General features: G+C 46.4%; 3 protein-coding genes across 4 annotated transcripts in view; 2 read left to right on the top strand and 1 right to left on the bottom strand.

Moving 5' to 3' along the window:
- The window catches only part of NLK (nemo like kinase), a 170457-nt gene extending 167430 nt beyond the window's left edge, over positions 1 to 3027 (top strand). For both annotated transcript variants that reach the window (XM_008997218.5, XM_002748265.7), the window contains one exon: positions 1237 to 3027. In XM_008997218.5, coding sequence (XP_008995466.3) covers positions 1237 to 1291 — 55 coding nt within the window. In that variant the 3' untranslated portion in view covers positions 1292 to 3027. The remainder of the gene's footprint in view (positions 1 to 1236) is intronic.
- Positions 1235 to 22077, bottom strand: LOC128931987 (uncharacterized). Its single transcript, XM_078375425.1, has 3 exons — positions 22028 to 22077; positions 20679 to 21354; positions 1235 to 6201 (listed from the first exon to the last, which is right to left on the bottom strand). The coding sequence occupies exons 1-3, from the start codon at positions 22075 to 22077 to the stop codon at positions 6109 to 6111; spliced, it is 819 nt and encodes a 272-aa protein (XP_078231551.1). The 3' UTR covers positions 1235 to 6108.
- On the top strand, positions 1828 to 20961 carry LOC128932140 (uncharacterized). The gene is made up of 5 exons (XM_078373997.1): positions 1828 to 19161; positions 19676 to 19889; positions 20045 to 20090; positions 20227 to 20412; positions 20526 to 20961. The coding sequence occupies exons 1-4, from the start codon at positions 19100 to 19102 to the stop codon at positions 20358 to 20360; spliced, it is 456 nt and encodes a 151-aa protein (XP_078230123.1). The 5' UTR covers positions 1828 to 19099; the 3' UTR covers positions 20361 to 20412; positions 20526 to 20961.
- Positions 22078 to 25137: the final 3060 nt, after the last annotated feature.

Here is a 25137-nt window from a genome sequence, read left to right as displayed (position 1 = left end):
GGTGGTGTGCAGAAGAGGAAGTGTGCCAGAAGGTGTGGGCAGAAGTGGTCCATCAAAGAAGCCTGCCAGGAGAGTCTGGGTGGACCAAAGCTGAACCTTCCACATGACAAAAAAAAAAGCACAACAAAGCAGGGAAGGAAGCCTGCTTCCCAATGCTATAGCTTTGAAGTGCCCTTCCAGCACCCTCTTGTTGACAAAGGCTAACATTTAGCTCAATGGCAAAGGGAAGCATGAACAGGGTCTGGCTCCAGCATCACAAAGCAAGACAAAGAAGGGTGGATTCGGATCTGAGCAGCCACACAGTCCCTGCTGCCTTTCTCCTCTCCTTTTTCTCTCTTCTTCTGCTCTTTCCCTTTAATCATATTGAAGTTGTTTGAATTTGTTGGACCACAGTCAAGATTTTATGTGTAAAATTTGTAAAATTATAAGACCTAACTTTCATTTTTTCCATGTATTTTTCTATTGGAAGCAGGAATCAAGTTGCATTTTTACTTATCTGTGGTTTTAAATTACTTTGTTTTACTATTTTCCCCCTAAGAGTTACTGACCCTGTCAATTAGGCAGTTTAGCAGCTTAGGTATAAATGATCCTGGGCCTTGGAGGAAACAAAATGGTTACATTTTTCCCTCTCAAGTTTATAATCTAATTAGCAACCTTAGACATAGGAAAAAGCCAGTAACATCTGTGGATAACCAATGCTAAATGATTGCCTATATTTCTCCATTAATACTTGATAAAATAATGCTTCTAAGGCTCATTCAAATAGGCCACTGTATTTTAAGAGGCTACTTTTAAATGGATAATTCTACATCCCTTAAGGTTGTTTTCCTGATTATTGAAATTGTCACTTGTAATACCTACCATTTACACTATGAAGTAGGCACTGTGGAAGACACTTCACATCTGTTATCATTTATTCATCACAGTATCCTTTGACGTAAACAGAATTATTCCTTTCCAAATGAGAAGAGATTAGGGCACTTGCTCAGTGCCATACAACTAGTAAATGACATGTTAATTTCAAGCCTATATATTACCCACTACACCAGATTGCCTCTCCCTAGATATCAGATCCTTAAACAGACAACTTAGAACAAATTCAACTTTAAAGAAACAAGTAAAAATCCAGAAGTGGACTTAATTTTTTCAGAGGAAGAGAGGAAAACAGGCAGTAGTGAATTACCCTTTTGCCATTGTGGCATTACAACTAATTTCTCCATCACTCTTTTCTTCCAGTTCCACTGTTGCTCAGCCATCTGAGATGCCCCCATCTCCTCTGGTGTGGGAGTGATGGTGGAAGATAATGTACTACTGAAGATGTAATGTAGCTTTCCACTGGAGTCTGGGATTTGCAATTCTGGAGGTTAATCATGCTTGTACTGTAATTTTACTAATGAAGTTTTAAATTAACAACCACTGCTTGTATGATACGAATAATATTTAGAAATGTTACTAGACTTTTAATCTTGTAAAGTGGTTGTGCTTTTAGAAGAAAAATATTTTACCCAGAGTTGCACATGTTTTATGAATTTAGTGCAGCTGTTATGGCTCACCTCAGAACAAAAGAGAATTGAACCAAATTTGGGAGTTTGGGGTTTTATGTTTTTGTTTTGTTTTTTTTTTTTTTTTTCTAAAATGAAGTGAGATTGTTCACACACACACACACACACACACACACACAGGACAGTCATACATTTTGATGTTTGAGCCATTCCTAAAGATTGGGGGTTTTCTAAAACTAAAAAAATCTAGAAACCTTGCCTGCGACCAATCATGGAGCCACGTGAACTGATCGTGGCTGCGCCTGGGGGGAGGGTAGGGATGAGGGGCATGCCACCTAATGATCAAGCCCTATAATTAGCTTCTCATTAGAGCCGTGATGGTGATGTGTGCTGTCTAAAATCCAATGTTGTGGGTAGAGAGAATGAGTTTGTGACTAGGAGAGACTAAACTTTTGTTTTCCTTACCCAGTATAAATATATATATATATATATTTAATCTATTTTTATTAGAAGTTTTTCTGCTCTTTCTTACATAAAAGAACCCCAAGCATGCATCTTTCATGTGTGTAAATAATTCATTTCTGGGCTAATTTCAAAAGAATCCCAACATTGCTGTATAGAAAGAGAACTAGCTTGCACATTTTAGGTCTGTGAAATTTTGTGAGACTTTTCCTGCACTGGACAGTAAAATATAATAAAAGACAAAAAGAAACTTAAAAAAAATTTTAAGCCACAACTAAAAAGGCACATAGGGAATTATGTCAAATGTGTTTGTGTCCTTAGGCAAAGCTGTGGGAGTCTTGAAATGTCACAGTAGTAAATAACTTATTACTTTTTGACAAGTTCTTTTTTTCTGTTGGAACACTGAATTCTTCTGTGCATATGTACATATGAATACAAATCGAAGGCCTCTACCTCCTGGAGTTATACAACTTGGCTTGTTTACCTCCACATGCTGATGATGACTATTTTTTTTTTTTAAGTTCAGTGTGGAGACTTGAAACTTGAATGTCCCTTCCAACTTTTATATTAAAAATAAAAAGAAAATTGAAGATCATTTTTCACCTGTACAAGGAATATTAATGGATCGTCTTAAAAATTGGTCTAGGAAAAAACCTTGGTGTGTGTTATGGACAATTAACTGTTAAAGTTATTGTAAGTTATCTGTATTTAGCAGAGTATTTTCAACTTGAGTGATCTGAGCTGAATTTGAAGACTATTAATAAGTTATGTTTGGAAGTTTTAACTTCAATGAAGTAATTATTTGCTGTGAAAGAAACAAACATTGAATTACTAAACAAAGATGGTGCAATATCTTTGTTTTTTTTTATGAGGCTCCTGAGAATCAACCCAACTGAAGCATTTCAATTCACTTGAATGAGAAACGTGTTTAGTATCAAAAGAGCCCAAGAAGACACTGGTGTGAAAGGTACAATCTCAGAGGTTGGTCAATTACCGTGGCACACTTTGTACAATGTAGATTTGAAGTACAGTGGTGAAAACATTAAATGTGACATTTGAAAAAGATGTGTCATCTGTTTTATTTCAATTTCTTTCCTTTGTTTTCTCTTCAGTACAACTCATATCCTAACTTTGCAAAGTTTTGAGACATTTCCTATTTATATTTCCACTTTGATCTTTGAGGAAATTGGTTGTTTTTAAAAATCTTCCCAGAAACTTTAGATTGACAAAAATATATTGAAAATTTAGTTAACCAATATCAAAGACATGTGACTTAAATATACACAATATAGAAGTCTTTTTAGACCTTAGAGTCTCTAATCCAGTGGTTTTCAAACTTTTTTTTCTTTGAAGCAATATCTTGGAGTCAAATATATTAAACAAATAAAAGTAGATTGCTTTGTATGAAGCAGGCTGGTGAAGGGACTGGACTCCTCCCTCCTCTTCACTTCTGCCTCCTACGCCTAGCAGCCCAAAGGTACTTTCAGCTAAGGAACAAGTCTCAGCCCATTGGTGTGTAATCAAGGCCTGAAACTAGACTGCCTAACTTCAGAATACTTTGCCTGAAGCTAAAGCAACATTACTTTTGAGTTTGTAGGTGGCATGTACTTCTCCTTATCTTTTCTTTATTTAGCAAAATGAATGGATTTTTTTTTCCTGACATTGAGAGAGTTGGCTAATTCATGTAAATTAATATAAATACATTTATTATTTTATTCAAAAAAATTTGAATACTTAGTATAAGAATTACTTATCAGTAAGCCATATTAATAAATATCAGTAACGCTTAGATAAGGAAATCAGTTTCACCACTTAAAAGAGAGCATTTTGAGTTACACATATGATTTTGAAACTAAATTCCTGCTGGGCATGGGATTACCCCTCTAATCCCAGCACTTTGTGAGGCCAAGCAAGGTAGGTGGATCACTTGAGGTCAGGAGTTCAAGACCAGCCTGGCCAACATGGTGAAACCCCATCTCTACTAAAAATACAAAAATTATCCAGGCATGGTGGCGGGCGCCTGTAATCCCAGCTACTCAGGAGGCTGAGGCAGGAGAATCATTTGAACCTGGGAGATGGAGGTTGCAGTGAGCTGAGATCATGCCAGTGCACTCCAACCTGGGCAACAGAGTGAGACTCTGTCTCAAAATAAATAAATAAATAAATAAATTCCTTTACAGATAAGTATTAGAGAAAATATACTGACCTGCTCTTAACTGGAACCTACTTAGAAAACCAAGGAGATTTGTGCCTTATTGCTTTATTGTTGGGAATTGCAAAAATGTGAGTCCTCATAGCCAGTAGAGTCAATGTGGACAGGTAAATTAGGGTTATAATCACCTACAATTTGTAGGCAGTTTAAGAACCTGTGAAAGATGGAGATAATCTCTTGTGATGACTCATAAGGTTTATAATTTTTGTTTTGTTTTCCCTCTCATGTTACTTAAAATATTATTTTATATTAAAAATATATTAATAGAATGTAAAATTGCATGAATTTTGAAATTAAGACAACTTTTAAGATATTTTCAGAAAACAAATTTAGTTTACTCTCAACAGAGCCTCACCAAAGGCAGTTCTAAAGGGGATTACTTTACTTCAAGAAGATGATGTACCTTCAAGAGGAAGAAAAACAATAACTAAAAGCAGATATCCAAGAATGGTGAACAAAGAAATCGGTGAACACATGGGGGAAACTAAGCAGATACGCTGCATATAATGATATGTTTATGGGGATGATAAACTACAGCAGCACCTTTAAACTAGGGGTACACACACCCCTGAGGATAAATGAAGACTCTCCAGGAGGTACATGGGCACATATGTTTGTTTGGGTCTTTGGGTCTTTTTGAGACAGAGTCTTGCTCTTTCACCCAGGCTGGACTGCAGTTCCTTGATCCTCACTGCAGCCTCAACCTCCTGGGCTCAAGTGAGCCTCCCACCTCATCCTCCCAAAATGCTGGGATTACAGATGTGAGCCACTGCACCCAGCCAAGCACATAGGTTTTTAAGAGAGCCAACATCACTATCTTTTTTTTTTTTGAGACAGGGTCTCACTCTGTTGCCCAGGCTGGAGTACAATGGCACAATCTCAGCTCACCACAACCTCTGCCTTCCAGATTCAAACAGGCCTCAGCCTCCCAATTAGCTGGGATTACAGGCACACGCCACTACCACCCAACTAATTTTTGTATTTTTAGTAGAGATGGAGTTTCACTGTGTTAGCCAGGATGGTCTTGATCTCTTGACCTCATGATCCAACCCCCTTGGACTCCCAAAGTGCTGGGATTACAGGTCTGAGCCACCACACCTGGCCATCTTCACTATTTTTTTCCTCCATTCCCTTTCTGAGTTTTACTTTGACATCCCTCTTCACAGTTATTGAGGGAATGTGTTCTCTTTCTGGGTCCACAAGGGGGCATAGTTTAAAGGGCAAGAACTTCTTAGTGCCATGCCCCCCTCCCATCTCTCTCTATCCTGAATATTTAACGGTTTATGTTTAAATTTTGCAGGTGCAGGAAGAAACTAAGAGTCAGTCACTCCAGCAGAAGTTCTAAGGAACTCCTTTCATTGGCCTGGGGTCTTAGAGAAGGTGGGGGTTCCTCCCAGGATAAAAGTCCCCTCCCCTTCTTCCACACCCCTTCGGACTCCATGTTTGGATCCACTTCCATGAACACTCCCTTTGTGGAAGCTGTTTTTCTCTATCCTGGATTTTCCCTCTGGAGTCCCCTTCCACAATCTCTTGTGGAAGCCTGTCTTCCCCTCCTAAATTCCATCTCTCGCTCTGTTCCCTTCCACTCAGTGTGGAAGCTGCTTTCCTCTCCTGGATTCCATCTCTCTGGAGTCTCTCTCTCAGTGTGAGAGTTAGCTCTTTGTTTCTCTCTCCTTCTCCTGTTTCTCTCTCTCTAAATCACTCTACAAACACTTTTGAGTCCAGCATTTACTGCACACTGCGTTGTGGTCCCCTCTCTCATTCTTGAGAGGGCAGGAGACCAAGAACCTGGAGAAACGTCCTCTTGGGAGCTGAGGGCATGCTGAACCGCAGTATTACATTATCATTCTCCCACTTAGAAAGATACATTTCTTACACATCTTAGTAATGTGGTGCAGTATACCTAAGTATAAAAAATTCCTGAGTTGCAAACTAAAGGGACAATTTGAAACAATTTTTGTTTATAAAGACCTCACCTTTTGTATCTCTACTGTCAGGTAATCCATCAGTCCTGAGAGACAGCCCCTGGAAAGTAAAGGAACATTAGGAAGAAATACTGGGACTGGCAGTATTTAATTACATCCAGGCAGCAAATTTATGGCACAGCTGTGTCTGTCTTACAATTGAGAAGTGAGATGTTTTTTGTGGAAACATAAAATGAATGTAGACCTTTCCCAGTAGAACGTAAATCGGTTTTGACTCCCTGGTTTGCCAGTAAGGACGTTCTGGTTAGTTTATACGGTTGACGTTTTCCATAACTAGAATTAGCCTGAATCTGCAGCTGCAACTTGACAAAAATATATTTACAGCAAAAGAGCAAAAATTAACCAAAAATATTGTAGAAATATTGGCGAGGATGTGAAGAAATGGGAACCCTTGTGCATTGCTGCTGAGAATGTGAAATGTTACAACAGTTATGGAAAATTGTATGCCAGTTCCTCAAAAAAATTAGAAGCTAGGCACGTGGTGTGTGCCTATAATCCCAGCTATCGGGAGGCTGAGACAAGAGGATTGCTTGAGTCTGGGTGCAGTGGCTCAAACCTGTAATCCCAGCACTTTGGGAGGCCAAGGCGGACAGATCACCTGAGGTCAGGAGTTTGAGACCAGCCTGGCCAAAATGGTCAAACCCCACCTCTATTAAAAATTCCAAAATTAGCCAGGCTTGGTGGTAGGTTCCTATAGTTCCAGCCACTCAGGAGGCTGAGGTAGGAGAATCACTTGAACCCAGGAGTTGGAGGTTGTAGTGATCCAAGATGGTGCCACTGCACTCCAGCCTGGGCAACAGAGTGTGACTGTCTTAAAAAAAAAAAAAGCTAGATAACTAGAAAATAAAACAGCCACTAAGTTTTTTTTTTTTTTTTTTGAGACGGAGTTTCGCTCATTACCCAGGCTGGAGTGCAATGGCGCGATCTCGGCTCACCGCAACCTCCGCCTCCTAGGTTCAGGCAATTCTCCTGCCTCAGCCTCCTGAGTAGCTAGGATTACAGGCACGTGCCACCGTGCCCAGCTAATTTTTTGTATTTTTAGTATAGATGGGGTTTCACCATGTTGACCAGGATGGTCTCGATCTCTTGACCTCATGATCCACCCGCCTCGGCCTCCCAAAGTTAAATTTTTTTTTTAAAAGTTATTGAATTCTATTTTGTGCTCAATCTCTCTGTGTGCTGGCCATGGAGATTATCAAAATAATAAAATGTCACGGTGCCTGTGGTCCATGGGGATATAAAGAAATCATCACAACAAGGTTTCAACTCTCTTCTGAGACAGGATTCAGTGCCCTGGAGTGCTCAGGGGTGGCAGCCAACCCAAAGCGGGTGAAGTGGTCAGGGAAGCTTCCTTGGGGAGCTGAACTGAGGATAAATTGGAGTTAGCCTGGCAAAGAGAGGTGGTTCGATCTGTGATTTCAGTTACACTTTTATGACGTGCACACCCATTTAACACTTGTACGGCCCAGGCTGTTGACCCTCTTTGTGATTTCTTCCAGGGCTTTTATGCTTGTAAAGCTCTCTTGCCACAAGATTCTCTTTCCTGTTTTTCCATAGTTCAATATATTTTACATTTAACTCTTTACCTGGAAATTATTTTGATGATTGACAGTGGGATGAGACCTGGTGGAAGGATGAAGAGGCAGAAATGGAAAGAAACGTCTTCATTCTGCTGCCCTTCTTCCTGACTCAGTGGCTCTGGGGCTCCTACCAGTGACCTTCTCTCCTCCCTGTCATTGTTTCAGTGATGGGTGAGTGGGAGTGTGTGTGGCTGCAGCCCTGGGTGATTGGAGGCGATGGTCCAGTAGTCCATGTTGGCCTGAAGTAGGAGGGATGTGGAGCAGACTGCTGTGAGGACTCCAGCATGGGAACCGGATGGGGCGTATGGAGATGTCTGTGCCACCCCGTGCTGCCCATCCCTGCTACCCAACTGGCTTGGGCCTCGTTCTCCCTGGGAGGTGGCAGGAACACGGGAATGGGTCATTTTCTTACTTTCTTCCCTCTCTCGTCTCACCTTCCACCCCTCTCTCTGATGGATGGCACAGACTGAGTCACAGCCTTTCCATGCAGCCCTTGGAACTGATGAAGCTGCTAACAAGTGCCTGAGTAAATGAGTTGCCGTTCTGGATCACGCTCCCCCTCCCACTGAAGGCCATGCAGCAGGCTGTGGGCTGCACAGCAGCTCATGGACACTGGGGACACAGAATGGGGATGAAGGATGGGGCCTGTCACCCTAGGCCAGGAAGGCAGGGTAGGGGGAAATGAGGGGGCAGAGATAAGCACTGGGGAGAAGCATATGTGCAGAAGGAGTTGGTGAGAATTGTGGAGAAATGTGAGGCAGGTGGCAGAGATGTGAGTAAGAAGAAAGAGTGTGTATCAGCTCAGGAGGGGTGGGGTGGAGTGATGGTGCCCTTCTGTGCCAGGCACTGAGGCACAAAGATAGGAAGCTCCTGCCTTGTCCTTGAGGAAACAACAGTTTTGTAGGACAAGGAGAGGCATGCAGATATGGTCACTGGTTGTTGCTTTTATTTTTTTTATTTTTTAACAGGACCTCACTGCTATCACCCAAGGCTGGCGTACAGTAGTGTGATCTCAGCTCACTGCAGCCTCTACTTTCTGGGCTCAAGTGATCCTCCCACTTCAGCCTCCCAAGTTGCTGGTACTACAGACACATGCCACCACACCCAGCTTTTTTTTTTTTTTTTTTTTACTAGAGATAAGGTTTCACTATGTTGCCCAGGCTGGTCTCAAACTCTTGTGATCAAGCAATCCACCCACGCTGGCCTCCCAAAAGTGTTAGGATTACAGGTGTGAGCCATTGTGTCCAGTCTACCCCTTCTTTAAGTTGTCAAAAGAAGCCTGTGACAACAGCTTTACTATTCTTTTTACAGTGAGGCTCAGAGAGGCCAGGCAACTCGCCCAAAGTCACACAGCCAAAAAATATGAGTGGGATTCAAACCCAGAACCTCTGACTCCAGAATCCATACCCTTTCCACCACCCCTAGGTTTGTAAGTATGTGTAAAGGAAAGACGTGATAAGAAACTACTAAGAACAGATCTGTCTGGGTTGATCTGATTTTCCCCATTGATAGGATTATTTGCTCGGGAATGGGGGTGCTGCAAGCTTCTCATGTCTGGACTTCAGCAAGACACACAGCAAAATCTGACATCCTGTGGACACCAGGTGATATGTGGGTTAAATGTCTCAACGGCTAGAATAATTTTTTTTTTTTTGAGAAAGAGTCTTGCTCTGTCACCCAGGCTGGAGTGCAGCAACCTGGTATCGGCTCACTGAAACTTCTGCCTCCTGGGTTCAAGTGATTCTCCTGCCTCCGCCTCCCGAGTAGCTTGGATTACAGGCGCACGCCACCACACCTGACTAACTTTTGTATTTTTAGTAGAGATGGGGTTTCACCATGCTGGCCAGGCTGGTCTCGAACTTCTGACCTTAAGTGATGCCCACCTTGGCCTACCAAAGTGCTGGGATTACCCTCATAAGCCACTGCACCGGCCAAGACTGTAATTAGATGAGAGGCTGTTTCTAAAGGCAGCCCATGGCTGAAACTGGGAAGTGGTGGCTTTGCACCACAGGGCTCTGTCCCTGGTCCTACTCTGTTGAACTTTTTTTTCCTTTTCCTCTCCTCCATATTTATTTCTAATTATCAAAGTAATATATGTCTACTGTAGAAAAATATAAATGATAGCTAAGCCAAAAGAAAGGAAAAACATCCTAATTCTCATCGTACTGCTTGCTGAACAGCCTTTTTCAATTTGCTATAACTTTGAACATTTTTGGAATACAGTGTTGGGACCTGAAATCCCACAACAAAAGATAATTCACTGTTCACACTGAGGGTGCACCCTGCCAGTCTCTACTACAAACAATAGCAAGAAAATGTAGCATGTGATTGGGTGCTTACAATGAGCTTGCAACAGTCCTGAGCTTCTGACGGGTATTATTTCATTCAATCCTCCTAACCCTGTATGGGGACTCTAAAGATCTGTTTTTCACAGATGACAAAGCTGAAGCTCAGAGATGAAATAATTTCCTCAGGCCACAGAGATTGGCTGAACAAGTGAGGCAGGGTTTGAACCAGGTTCTGTCTGATTCTGGAGTGGGGCTCTGAGCGACTCTGGGATGCCCTCCAAAGGTGCCTGCAGGTTCCTGGCCCATCCCCCACTGTCTGCCTTTCATCCCACCCTCTAAGTGGAGGCTGTTTGTGCAGGACAGTCCGAATCGCCCCATTGCTTCTCTTCTGCTTGCACTGTAGCATCTGGGGACACGACTTAGGATGTGATCCCACACCAGGCACAAAACCCAAAGACTCTCCTGATCTGTCAGTAGCCACCCCTGGGTGCTTATTTTACAATAGGAAGGTGGCTTGCCTAGGGAGGCCCGGAATTCATCTTTAACAAACACTTTTTGAAAACTTACTATTTTTCAGGTTCTGTTCCAAGCACTTTAGAAATAACTTTTTCTTTTTTTAATGACTTTTTTGCCAGAGTGCTGTGGCCCACAGCTGTAATCCCAGCACTTTGGGAGGGTGAAGCAGGAGGATGATTTGAGGCCAGGAGTTTAAGACCAGCCTGGGCAAGACAGTAAGATCCTGTCTCAACAAAAATAAATAAAAATAAAAATTAGCCAGAAATAGCGGTGCATGCCTGTAGTCCTAGCACTGGGGAGGCTGAGCTGGGATGATCATTTGAGCTCAGGAGTTCAAGGTTAGTGAGCTATGACTGTGCCACTGCATTCCAACCTCAGTGACAGAGTGAGATCCTGTCTCAAAAAAATGTTTTTTTAAGTAACAAAGTTGGCCAGGCATAGTGGCTCATGCCTGTAATCTCAACACTTTGAGAGGCTGAAGCAGGTGGATCACCTGAGGTCAGGAGTTCGAGGCCAGCCTGGCCAACATCGTGAACTCCTATCTCTATAAAAAGTACAAAATTAGCTGGGTGTGGTGGCACACGCCTGTAGTCCCAGCTACTTGGGAGACTGAGGCAGAAGAATTGCTTGAACCAGGGAGGCAAAGGTTGCAGTGAGCTGAGATCACACCACTGCACTCCAGCCTAAGTGATAGAATGAGACTCCCTCTCAAAAAACAATATTAAGTAACAAAGTAAAACTGACTTTCGTTGGTGTACAGCTTTATGAGTTTTAACACATGTATAGATTCCTAGAGCCAACAATGGTGTCTGAACAACAAGCATTCATATACAAAAAGAGAACGTCAACCTAAACCGCACACCTTATACAAAAATTAGCTCCAAATGGATCATATATCTAAAAGCAGTGTAAAATGATAAAAACTTTTAGAGAAGAGTAGGGGGAAATCACCAAAAGCATGAGTCACAAAAGAAAATAATTGATAAGTTGGACTTCATCAAAAATAAAAACTTTTGTTCTGTAAAAGACAGTGTTAAGAAAATGAAAACACCAGCTACAAACTGAAAGAAAATAGTTGCAAATCACATACTCAATGAAAAACTTGTATCCAGAATATATACAGAACTCTTCAAACTCAACAGTAAGAAAACCAACAACGCACTTAAAAAAAAAATCAGGAACAAACACTGCACCAGAGAGGATACAAAGATGGCAAATAACTGCATGAATAGACGTTTGGCATCATTAGACAATAGGAAAATGCAAATTAAAACCATCACAATGTGCCACCAGCTACACATTAAAATGGGCAATATAAAAAATATTGACAATCCAAAGTACTTCGGGGGTGCAGAGCAATTATTGTCCACTGGTGGAGGGAATGCAAAATAGCCATCCTGGAAAACATTTTGACACTTTTTTCCAAAGTTAAGCACACAATTACATATGACCCAGAAAACTCTCTCCAGGGTATTTATCCTAGAGAGGTGAATATGCCCACATGAATGGTGTTTTTTGAGACGGAGTCTGCCTCCAGGGTTCAAGCAATTCTCCTGCCTCAGCCTCCCGAGCAGCTGGGACTACAGGGGCCCAACATGACACCTAGCTAATTTTTGTATTTCGAGTAGAGATAGGGGTTTCACCATATTGGCCAGGCTGGTCTCGAACTCCTGACCTCGTGATCTACCCGCCTCAGCCTCCTAATAGAGCAGCTTTATTCCTAATTGATCCAAACTGGAAACAGCCCTAATATCTTTCAGTGGGTGACCAACTAAACCAACCACATTAATGTACTGGGATATTTACTACCCAGCAATAAAAAAGCAATGAACTGTCGATACACAGAACAAATTACAGTAATCTCAGAAGCATTAGGGGTGGACAAAGCCTGTCTCAAAAAATTACACACTGTATTATTCCAGTTGTATGACATTCCCTAAAAGATGAAAACTATAGTGGTGGTAGCAGGTGCCAAACTTTGGGGATGAAAGCAGGAGTGACTACACAGGGATAACTCCAGGGAGTCCTTCAGAGTGATACAGTTCTTCTGTATCACTCTGTGTCCTGACTCTGGTGGTGGTTCTACGAGTCTTTTCTCCATTCAGTTGCCTTTGCACTTTGGTCAAAAATCAATTTGTCATATTTTCCTAAGTCTATTTCTGTACTTCCTATTCTGTTCTGTTGACCTAGCTGTCTGTCATTCTGTCATTTCACCTGTATCACACTTTTTTTTTTTTTTTTTTTTTTTGAGACAGGGTCTTTCTCTGTCACCCAGGCTGGCATGTCATCTTGGCTCACAGCAACCTCCACCTCCCAGGTTTAAGCAATTCTCCTGCCTCAGCCTTCCAAGTAGCTGGGATTACAGGCGACTGCCACCACGCACAGCTAATTTTTGTATTTTTAGTAAAGATGGGGTTTTGTCATGTTTCCCAGGCTGGTCTTGAACTCCTGGCATCAAGTGATAATCCAGCCTCGGCCTCCCAAAGTGCTGGCATTACAGCCATGAGCCACTGCACCTGGCCTTTTTTTTTTTTTTTTTTTAAAGAGACAGGGTCTCGTTTTGTCACCCACCCAGGCAGGACTACAGTGGTGTAATCATGGCTCACAGGATCCTCAAACTCCTGGGCTTAAGCAATTCCCCCTCAGTCTCCCAAGTAGCTGAAACTACAGGTACCACCATGCCCAACTAATTTTTAAAAATTTGTTTTTTAGAGACAGGGTCTTACTGTGTTGCCCAGGTTGGTCTTGAACTCCTGGCTTCAAGCAATACTTCTTGCCTTAGCCTTTCAAAGTCTTAGGGGATTACAGGTGTCAGTGACCCAGCTAAGCCTAAGAGTATTTTTTCAAATTGTGAGTGGATTTTGAATTTTTGTCAAAGTTTTTCAATCAATATGATCATTTGCTGTTTTTTTTTTTTTTAGAAGGTGCTTGGGCCCCTTGTAGATCAGAGGCACCCTACCCCTGGCTGCCAGCTTGGACCCTTACATAAGAGAGAAATAAATATCTATGGTATTTAAATTACTATTATTTGGTCTCTATTAAGGCAGGCGCACCAACATTTTAACTAATATGTTCACTTATTGACGGATCAATTCAATAACCTGGCAGCCACCATGTGCCAGCACCACATAAGATACCAGGAGCCACAGAGACCCAAGCCCACAAGGGCCTGTGAATCAGGGAGCTGCTCTGTCTCAACCAGCCCAGAACTGTTTCTCCCTGAACCCATACGTCTTTCAGGACTTGAGTTTCTGCACAAGCAGCATAGGCCTCTTGAGACTGTTGGGCCCTTGAAAAAGTGCTGGATTCAGACTGGGAAGAGGAGGACTCGTGGAGGGGATGTGCACAGAGCTCCCAGGGGCTAGAGCCCAGGGCCCCTCACAATGTCTGATTTCAGGCTTCACAACATACACCAGCATTTTATTTTTATTGGTTTTTGAAAAATCTTTCGTTGTTCTTTAAGCCATTAAATAGAAATACCCTATAAAATCAAACTATATTGGAAATACATAAAGTACTGGAGAAGTCCTCGTTTGACAGAAGCAGATCTGAGTCACTGACCTGTCTTTTGAAAAATTCAGTTCAAGTGGGCAATAATAAAAACAGACACATACAAGTCTCAGTCACTTCATTTTGACTTCAAACACAAAAATTCACATTCAGGCACTAATTTTTCTTTGGGTATCTTGACTCAAATCCTCCTTTGGCTTTCTTGCATAAATCACACCTACAATCCTATAATTTACCTATTATTTCCCATTTCTTTAAACTTAAAGACACTTGTGAAACAATCTGATGTAGAACACTTCTAGATTTTTAGGATTTTCCCTGAATAGTTTATCTTTCACATCTAATTCAACATGTCAGCAAATCTCTTTGTGTATTACTTCCAAAGCATTTAACGTCATTTACAAGGAAACAATTCTTTATGCACTCATATTTCATCAGTTTATGTAATGTTTAATTCAATTACATGATTACAATGACAAATGCACCTGGCATAAACAGGCTACAGACACACCCAACCAACTCTCGTTAAACAGATAACTTAACCCAGGGCAGAGGTAGCAGAGTTCTTGCTTTTCTAGACCTGGGGTCAGCAAACTATGGCCCTGTGGGCCTGTTTTTGTACATCCTGTGGCTTAAAAATGCCTTTTAGGAGCTGGATGTGGTGGCTCACACCTGTAATCTCAACACTTTGGGAAGCCAAGCCACTTGCGGTCAGGAGTTCAAGGCCAGCCTGCCCAACATGATGAAACCCTGTCTCTACTAAAATTACAAAAATTAGCCAGGCATGGTGGTGGGCACCCGTAGTCCGAGCTACTTGGGAGGTTGAAACAGAAGAATCCCTTGAACCCGGAGGTAGAGGTTGTAGTGAGCTGAATCCAGCCTGGGTGACAGAGTGAGACTCTGTCTCAAAAAAAAAAAAAAAAAAAGCCTTTTAGGCCAGGCACAGTGTCTTATGTCTATAATCTCAGCATTTTAGGTGGCTGAGGCCAGAGGATCCTTTGAGCTCAATAAAAAGAGTATCTTTTAAAGTGACTGAATCTGCAAGCAGTTGAAAAAACTTAAATTGTATGACATGAAAATTACATGAAATTCAACTTCTAACATTTGTAAGTAAAGATTTACTGAAGCACTACCACGCCCATTCTTTTTTTGGTGTATTCGGTGGCTGCTTTCAAGCTACAATGGCTGAGCCTAACGGTGTCAACAGAGACTGTATGGACCACAAAGTCTAAAATATTTACTATCTGATCCTTTACAGAAAGTTTGTCTATCTCTATTCTAGAGCGAAGCCTGAGCCTTGGGCATGCACCATGTCATGGGTTTCTGTTACTGTGTTTTCCAGAAGCTTCAGGTAAGAGGGAGGGCTCAGAGGAGAACTCCTATTATAAAAAGTGAAAATCCCTTCCTTCTTGGCATCACTGTTTCCCAAACCCACCTCCCACTCTTCCCAAGGCAGCTTCATGGTTTGCTTCATCAATTCCTTCCTGAACTCAGGTGACCCCCTCACCTTAGTCTCCTGGAGCACTGGGATTACAGACGTGAGCCACTACACCCGGCTCTGATTTTTCTCTATAGAACTTATCGGACATATTCCATGCATATTTATTTATTTATTTATGTTTTTAATTTTTTTGAGACTGAGTCTCACTTTGTCACCCAGGCTAGAGCGCAGTGACACCATCTCAGCTCACTGCAACCTCTGCCTCCTGGATTCAAGCAATTCTCCTGTCTCAGCCTCCTGAGTACCTGGGATCACAGGCACCCGCCACCACACCTGGCTAATTTTTATACTTTTAATAGAGATGGGATTTCACCATGTTGGCCAGGGTGTTCTTGAACTCCTGACCTCAGGTGATCCATCCACCTTGGCCTCCCAAAGTGCTGGGATTACAGGTGTGAGCCACCTCGCCCAGCCTCCATGCTTATTTACTTATTTTCTATTTCCTATCACTAGAATGTGAGCTCTATGAGGGTAAGGGTTTTGCCTGCTTGTTCACTGCCCTATCCCAGTGCCTAGATCAGTGCCTGGCACACAGCAGAGACTTCATAAGTGCTTGTTGAATGAGGATCGAATTACTCTTGCTGTATGACAACCTGCTGTCTGCAGGACCCTGGGCATGAGGAAGTGCCTGAGGGTGGAAGGCAGTGGCCCAGTGCTGCACAGTACACACGGATCAAAGAGGGGCCTTATGTGTGGGGAGTAGGTACAGGCAGGTGGGCAATGGGGTGCAGAATTCTAAACCTCTGGGGATGAATGGCAGAGGCCACACCATCTTGATGAGTGGCCCTTGAGCCCACTGGACAAGGGAAATGGTTGGCTGGGGTCCAGGTCCATGGTCTCCCTGACTTGAGGTGGCCTTGCCAAATGCTCTGAAAATGGGGCCAACGAAGCCCTAGTGATTCTGTCCCCTACCTTCCAAGGACAAGCTGGAGGCAGGCAGTGGTCTCACATCTACAAAAACAATCGTTTCTGAACTTTCCCCCCTCCCAGACTTCGGCCCTCCATCCCCCAGACATGTCTCATAGCCACTGAGTCATGCATCAGTGATGGGTGTGGGTGTGTGGATGGGGGTAGCCAAGCCCATTGATCGAGGACTGAGACATCCTCCCTGCTAATCAACAAATTAATAAGCTCTTCAATAAGGAGGCAGAGATTAAGGAACCAATCAGCTTGCCCTGTACTTGGGGAGTGAGTTGGAGGTTAGGGATATGATGGATAGAGAGGGCTTGGGGGATGGATAGAGATGTTTTGAGGCTGGCTCCTGGTCCACACTGAGACCACCAGGGCACCCATTTACTTTGGCTATAAATGAGGAAGTGACTTCTTCAGAGTTTGTAGCCTGAATTCAGGCCATCTCATGCCCTCTAGCTTCTACAATGTCTCTCCTCTCTTCCCATCTGTCCTTGGACTGCATATTCCCCAAGACATGATGGGGTTCCAGGGCATGATGGGGCTCCAGGGATGTCAGATTCCCTGTAGCCATCTCACAGGCTCCTTCATCTCTCTGCCCAGAATCAGTGCACTAGAAACCCCTATCACCACCATGGTTAGTGCTACAGAGTCAGAAGAGCAAACAGCCCCCAGCTGTCTGGTATCCTTGACCCCATTAGCCTGCAGGGTCCTTCTCTGGGCCCTGACCCCTGGAATCACAGATGTCCTGGCCAGCCCTCACTGCCCCTGCATCCTAGGGTGAGCACCTGCCTTTCGTCTTTCCATGGAGGAACACAATTCTTTGATTTCTGCTGTCTTCCCTCCTAACAGGACAATGGCTGGCTCTGTTTGTCTCTCTGTATCCATGTTCTGGGAATCCCTCAGACTGAGGATCCCCCCATGATACGGCCATGTCTCTCCTTTACGACTGGGGTTCTTTTTTTTTTTTTGAGACGGAGTTTCGCTCTTGTTACCCAGGCCAGAGTGCAACGGCGCGATCTCAGCTCACCGCAACCTCCGCCTCCTGGGTTCAGGCAATTCTCCTGCCTCAGCCTCCCGAGTAGCTGGGATTACAGGCATGCGCCACCATGCCCAGCTAATTTTTTGTATTTTTAGTAGAGACGGGGTTTCACCATGTTGACCAGGATGGTCTCGATCTCTTGACCTCGTGATCCACCTGCCTCGGCCTCCCAAAGCACTGGGATTACAGGCATGAGCCACCGCGCCCAGCTGCGACTGGGGTTCTTGAAGGACAGGGCTGTGCCTTGCCCATGGATGACAGGTCCCTAAGAAGAATGATTTTTCTCCTTCCTCCAAGGGCAGGATCTATGTCCCCTTGTCCTGGTGTCCTCTGCCACCTCCATGCTCAGCAGGGCACCCTGGTGTTTCCCGGGATGTGTGATCCTATGGGGCCTGACTGGCTGATAAGGAACCGTTTCTGGAGAATGCAAGTGATTGAACCCAGAAAAGAGTGACTGAGAGAGCCCTGAACTCCCATCTCAGGAGAGCGCTAAAAACAGGCCCCACAGCCATCTGTTCTGGGGCTGAAGGGGCTGGCTCAGAACCAGCAGCCTACACAAGTAGGCCCCTTTACCCTCTATGGGCTGATGGGACATCTGGAAGTACTGGAGGTCTGGCCAGGCCAGGGAGAGGAAGCTGAAAGGGCTTTATGGGGAGACCATCCCCCATTCCTTCCTCCTCCTGAGCAGGTGGGGATGAGGGGGTTGGTGGTCTGGAGACCCTTCCCCTACACAGCCTCTCAGAGTGGGTGGTGGGCCTGACTTAGCCTTTGTGTCCTTGCTCCAGCACCCCATGGCTACTCCAGGTGCTGAGCCTTTCTGACCCTCAGATTGAGAGGTCCTCTTCCTGGGGTCTGCCTCTCCCTCCTTTTCCTGTTTGAATCATGGGTGACTTTGGCTGCTCCATCACCTCTCAGGGCTTCAGTTTCCTCATCTGGAAAATGGAGATAAACTCAGTTCATCGTCGTGTGATGCCTGAAATTATGTACTACCCGGTGCACAGTAGGTGCTTAATAAACACGAGTCCTTTCCTTCTAAGGATCTGGGCTTCAGAGCCTAGTGGAGGCTGGGGACAGCGGTATGTGCTTGGGAAGCCTTGGCATAAGACGCCTGTGCCCTGAATGACACCTGCATAGGGGTGGGGACACTCTGCCTGGCAAGGGGGCTCTATGCCACACATGGCTGCACTGGGGTCTGTGTGTGCCAGGCTGGATACACGGGTGGCCGACTGGGCTGCTTCTGTTGGGGGAACTGGCTTCTGCCCCCTCCTGCCTCTTTTCCCAACTCTTTTTTTTTTTGAGATGGAATTTCGCTCTTGTTACCCAGGCTGGAGTGCAATGGCGCGATCTCGGCTCACCGCAACCTCTGCCTCCTGGGTTCAGGCAATTCTCCTGCCTCAGCCTCCTGAGTAGCTGGGATTACAGGCACGCGCCACCATGTCCAGCTAATTTTTTGTATCTTTAGTAGAGACGGGGTTTCACCATGTTGACCAGGATGGTCTCGATATCTTGACCTCGTGATCCACCCGCCTCGGCCTCCCAAAGTGCTGGGATTACAGGCTTGAGCCACCGCGCCCGGCCTTCCCAACTCTTTAATGGAGAAAGAACATAATGGAGTGTTCAGAGAGGCCTCTTCTGAGGACACCATCAATTGCAGGTCAGAAACCAAGGTCATGTGCCCCCACCCCTGCCCCCAAGAGAAAGACTTGACCCCCAGAGGTCCTGTCACTCCTCAGCCCTTCTCCAAGGTATTACTGAGCAGAGGATGAAAAGGGTTGTCTTTTGTTAAGAGTGGTCACAGATCCCACAGGCTGGAGGAAATGTGTTCACCCTTCTGCCCCCCACTCCAACCCACAGACAGGCTAAGGAAGAGAGAAGCTCATCCTGGTCCTAGGGACTGCCCCAGGAATATAGATCCAACCGCTCCACTTCCTCAGAAAGCTAGACGTGTCCCTGAGGGACTATGGGGTGAACACAGGGTTCAGACTGGGTACCCCATCCAGTGGGACCCAAAATCTGAGCATGGCAGCTGCCCCCTGAGCTCCTGCCAGGTGGAGACATCACACACTGGCTAGGTGTAAGCTCAGCGATCTAGCAGGGGTGGAAGGAGGGAGGAAGAAGGGCCCACCCTCTGCTGGCCCCGTCCCCGTAGGACTCCCCCTCCTTTCCAGGCAGGGATATAAGCCCCGCAAGGAAAGCCCTGAGCAGAGGAGGCCTCAGCTTGACCTGCTGGAGTGCAGCTTGGGACTTCCCTCGCCTTCCACCTCCTGCTCATCTGCTTCCCAAGCTGTCGCTGTGAGTGGCTGGGGGCTCAAGCACCGTCTGGTACCTGGAAACCCTGGCTGTTTGGTGGGAAAACTACGGCTGGAATGGTGGAAGCTGGGGGTGAGTGGTGGGAAACTGGACTGGAGGGAGCCATCAGAGGTGGGAAGGAGGCCCAGGAGTCCCCCCCGCACAACCTTCTTCTTCACTCTACCTCTCTGGGCAGCAGCGGGGGTGGGGGTAGGGTTACGTCAGGTAGAGCTTTGTCCCTCTGACAGATGAGGAAACTGAGGCAGGAGACAGTGCAGTGCTGGAGAACACAAGGTAAGCTGGTGGCTGAGCCTTGGTCCGATACCAGCCCGAGGGAGAGTGTCGGAACGCGGCCCCGACGGCAGCCGCAGCCTCACGCCGTGGAGGGTAGAGGCTCGGAATGACCCACGCCCCAGTGTCGCCTTCCCAGATGGTGTCGGTGCGCAGGCCGTGGCCTGCCCCGGCCACAGTGCTCTGGCCCTGCTCGTCCGCCTGGGGGCGCTAGTCGACGCCTACCCCATCGAACCCGAGGTTCCGGCGAAGGCGCCTCCCAGGAGAAGCTGAGCCGCTACTACGTCTCCCTGCGCCACTAGCTCAACGTGGTCACCCGGCCGCGGTGAGCGCTGGCACGGGGCGGGCGGAGCGGGATCCCTGGGGCTCTCCCTTGCGGCCCCGCACCGCCGGGGGCGTGGCCAGGTCTGAACACGCCCTTCCCGGCTCCGCCCCCAGGTAGGTGAAACAGGACATCCCGGACGTGCTCCTCTACAAAACGTTCTACCGCGACGGCGAGGACCACCCCAGCAGGTCTAGGTGAAAGTGCCCCCGTCACCACACATCCTGCCTCCGAGAGCGCGCCCCACCCCACCCTAGTCCGTCACTTACGACGTCTCCCAGGCTTGCTTCCCCAGATCCGATTCCTTTCCCTTCGCTCTTGGCGCCGACCTGTGGCGAGGACCCCCGAGGCCTCCTGGGAGATCTTCCAACCACGCCCGTCTCATTTGCATAGGCGCTCTGGACCCCAGAAACCCGGATTCCGCCTCCTGGAGGCGGCGTCTGAGCGGGGTGCGGGTGCGGGCTTTCAGCGTCTCGGTGCCCCAACCCCCGGGCTGCAGGGCTGTGTGTGATCCTTCCCTGGTCCCAAAATAAAGAGCGAATTCCACAGAAACGAATGTGTGCCTGTGTATTTCCTTTCCTTTCTCCTTTGTGGAGGTGGCGTCCCTTGGAAGTGGAGGGTGGCGGCGTGGGGGCCAGAGGAGAGAAAACCGACTCGGACAGAGGCGCCCTAGGACAAGGCTGGGGCGGGCGCGGGGATTCCCTCTGCTCGGAGCCCAGTGAAGACTCGACCCCCAGCGTGGGCCTGGACAGCGCCCAGACCAGGGGCTGCTGTGGAAGGAACTGTATCGAGTAGGGCAGGGATCGATGGGGTTCCGGAACAAGGGGCGGGGAGCGTGGACAGGAGCCTGCTAGGCAGCCTAGGAGAGCCGAGGGGGACAGGGCTGTCCTTCCCCCATCCCGTGAAGTCAAAGAGGCACCAACACCCCGAGCGCTTCCCCAGGAGCTGTATTACTAGCGCCAGGGCTGGAATGGCTGGCGGTGAAGTGCGGTCCAAGATGGGGCTGTGGAGGACAAGCCGAGTGGGGCTGACATGGCTGTGTGCATGCTGGCCGGAGAGGTCATTTCTACCGTCCCCCTTTCCCTGAGCAGAGGGGCAATGGGAGTGTGGGGGCTCCCTTATCCCTAAAAAACGGTCCTCCTGGGCCGGGCGCGGTGGCTCACGTCTATAATCCCAGCACTTTGGGAGGCCGAGGTGAATGGATCACGAGGTCAAGAGATCGAGACCATCCTGGTCAACATGGTGAAACCCCCGTCTCTACTAAAAATACAAAAACTTAGATGGGCATGGTGATGCACGCCTGTAGTGCCAGCTGCTCAGGAGGCTGAGGCAGGAGAACAACTGCTTGAACCCAGGAGGCAGGGTTGCGGTGAGCTGAGATCGTGCCATTGCACTCCAGCCGGGGTAACAAGAGCGAAACTCCGTCTCAAAAAAAAAAAAAAAAACCTGCCCTCCCCCATCTCGCTGAATCCACACTCGGTGGATAAGTCATGAACTGTGCTTTACTAGTGACAAGGCCATAAAGACACCTTCCCATGTACCCCCTTCCCCTGGACTAGATATTGAAACCTTAAGGCGCTGTGGTTGTTTAAACTGGAGTCCGACTGGAATCCGTCACCACTCTGCACCTATTCCAGAGCCTGCCTGCAGGCTCATCTCCCCTGACATCGATGCTTCCCTGCCCCTTTCCTCCAAGAAGCTTGCCTTGATTGCCCAATTGCACTCTCCTTTCCCTCTCTGGTTGCTCAGCTCTCAGGGCGTCTGCTCTGTTCACTGAGAGTTCTATGTCTCTGTCCTGTCTCCCTCTTGGGGCCTCAGGAAGGAAGGGCCTATGTCTCCTTCCTCGGACTCAGCCTCCTGTATCTGTGGGCTGTCTCCTGGTCTTCTAGTTCAGCAAGACCTGCCTGAATCTGAAGCACCAGGCTAGTAGATGAAGGGGAGAATCAGGTTAAGGCCAAAGCCCCTGACCCAGAGAGGGTAAAAAAAGAACAGGAAGACTGGGGGTATCCCTGCCTGGACTAGGGTTTTGAAGTAACGCTTGCAGTTTGATGACTATGGAAGGAGAAAAGACTCTAAAGCTGACTCTGCCGTAGCTGCAGAGGAAGTCCCTGCTTGGACACAGGTCCCCAGGGGCCCACAGAGGTCTGACACCCACCCTCCCCTATGCTGACCTCCCTGGAGGTAGAGCTGAAAGGGTGAGGCTGAGGAGGCAGGTAGGTCACCGGCTATGTGGATTCTGATGTTCTGTGTCTTTGCCCAGGCCACTCTCCCTGCTTGCAGAGCCTTTTCACTCTCTTCAGCCTTGGAAGGCACTCTCAGGATAGTGGTCACCTCCTCCCAGAAGCCTTGCCTGATTTCTTGGGGATGGAGTTAGTTTCTCTGGCTTCCTCTCCCCACTCATTATCTTAGATCCACTTTCCATGCCATTTTGCTGCCTGTTGTCTCTCCTGCAACAGAACGGGTGGGATGGGAGGACGCAGTGGCTGCCCGGAGCTTTGGCTCATTGTGTGGGTGTGAAGTGGGTTGGTATCCACGATCCCCTGTCTATTGGTCTGCCTGGGAGAGCTGTAGTCAGCTTAAGGCGGATGGAAGAGAGACTTGGTATGAATTAAGCATTACCACAGATAATTTCTGCCTATCTTGACAGGTCCCATTGACCATCAGTGACATGGGTTCATCTCATGTTCATTTTGAGGAGTGTCGAGCAGTTTAGGGTAATAATATTAATACTTATTAGTAGTATAATAATGAAATAGCAATAATTACCTTTTCCAAAAAGCACTTCTTTTAGACACTGAGCTGTTCATTTTACATATATGGTATTACTAGGATATTGATTTGGCTTAAAAAACAGAATTGACTTAAACAAGATGGAAATTTCTCTTACATGAAATGTGAGTGGCATCTGGGGAGTTGGCAGCTCTGCTCCATGAGGGCACCCAAGAGCCCAGGCTCCTCATTTGTGGCTCCCAAGACCAAAGACAGCCCACCATGACTTCATCTGTGTTCTAGCCAGTTGCAAGGGAGGGAAGGGAAAGGGTAGGCACTCTGGTTACTATGTTGTATAAGTTACCCTAAAACCTGGCAGCCTTAAACAACCATTGTATGTCACTCATGATTTTGTGGGTCAGGATCAGGCAGTGCTCGCCTCAGCAGTTCTCGCTTTGAGTCTCACATGTGGATAGAATCAGAGGCTGGCAGAACTGCAGTTATCTAAATGATCCACTGGCTGATGCCTGAGAGGCTCCGTCCCATGCTGGTGCCAGCTATTGAGTTCAGCCGGGGCTGTTGACTGTCATACCTACATGTGGCCTCTCCAGCACGAAATTCATGGGGTAGTTGGACTTATGTGGTAGCCGGCTGCCCACTTATTTCAAGAGAATCAGATGAAGGTGGCATTGCTGTTTAGTTTGCTAGGGCTGCCAGGACAATGAATCACAGACTGGGTGGTTTAAGTGGCAGGTCTGGAGGCCAGCAGCCCGAAATGAAGGTGTCGGTAGGGTTGATTCCTCCTGATCTGTTCCAGGCCTCTCTCCTGGCCTTGAGGAGGGGGGTCTGAGCTGTGTCTCTTCACATCGTCTTCCCTCTATGCATGTCTGCTTCTGTGCCCAAATTTCCCCTTTTTATAAGACCAGTCCTACAGGAGTAGGGGCTTACACACTGTATAGCATGACTTCATCTTAACTGATTATATCTGCAATGATCCTCCTTCTAAATAAGGTCACATTCTGAGGTGTTGGAGTTAAAACCTCAGCACATGAATTTCAGGGGGAGACACAATTTAATTCACGACAATCACTTCTTGTGACCCGGCCTCAGAAGTCACATCATCATACCCCAAATGTTGTTGGTCAGAGCAGTCACAAGTGCACACACATTCAAGAGGCAGGGACATAGACCCCACTGGAGAATCACACGTGAGAGAGGAGATATTTTTGTGGTCATCTTTGAAAAATATAATCTGCCACAGGCAGGTACATCCATTCCTGAAAACAGAATGGCAAAAATCACTTTCACTCTCAGCCCATTGGTTAAAGGCTAGTCTCATGGCCCCACTTAGCTGCAAGAACAACCTATGAGATGTCTTTAGCTGAGTGGCTATGTGCCCATCTCTGTTTTTAAAACTATTTTTATTTATAAATGGATTTTTTTTGTTATATAACAAACCTATATATGTACCATCTCAAGCTCTTTGATGATTAAATGAGAACATGGATATTTGGGAACCTCGCATGTCTGCTAGAAACATGATGTCCTTTGAATGTCATCCAGAAATCACTGGGTCCTAGCTCTTAATTGAACCAATGGGAATCCCAAGGCAGAGAGGGAGAAAGGCTTGCATGAGGCCATAGAATGAGGGACAGAGCTAAGAGATCTCATCCCAAAGCAGTTCTGATTCTACTAAACATGAAATCGAAACTCTGCTGGAAACTCCAGACTTTCCCTAACACCCCTTCCTCTTCTGGTGGCATCTCCTGCACTTTCCTCAGTGTGTGCCCTTAAAGTCTTCAGCCCTGCTCCACAGGCCTGCTTCTGTGAAACAGGATTTCTGCCTCTCTCCAGCCTTCAAGGCCACTTCAGGCCTCATTTCCTCCAGGAAACTTCCTGCCCTGCCCTCCCTGTTCACCTCGCCAAAACCGCCTTTTTTTTTTTTTTGAGATGAAGTCTCGCTGTCGCCAGGCTGGAGTGCAGGCATTAGCCCAGCCCGGAGGTAAGATTCAGGTGCTG

The sequence above is a fragment of the Callithrix jacchus genome, chromosome 5 (genome assembly GCF_049354715.1).
Source record: "Callithrix jacchus isolate 240 chromosome 5, calJac240_pri, whole genome shotgun sequence".
Classification (NCBI taxonomy): Eukaryota; Metazoa; Chordata; class Mammalia; order Primates; family Cebidae; genus Callithrix; species Callithrix jacchus.
This window is presented reverse-complemented; position numbering and strand designations above follow the sequence as displayed.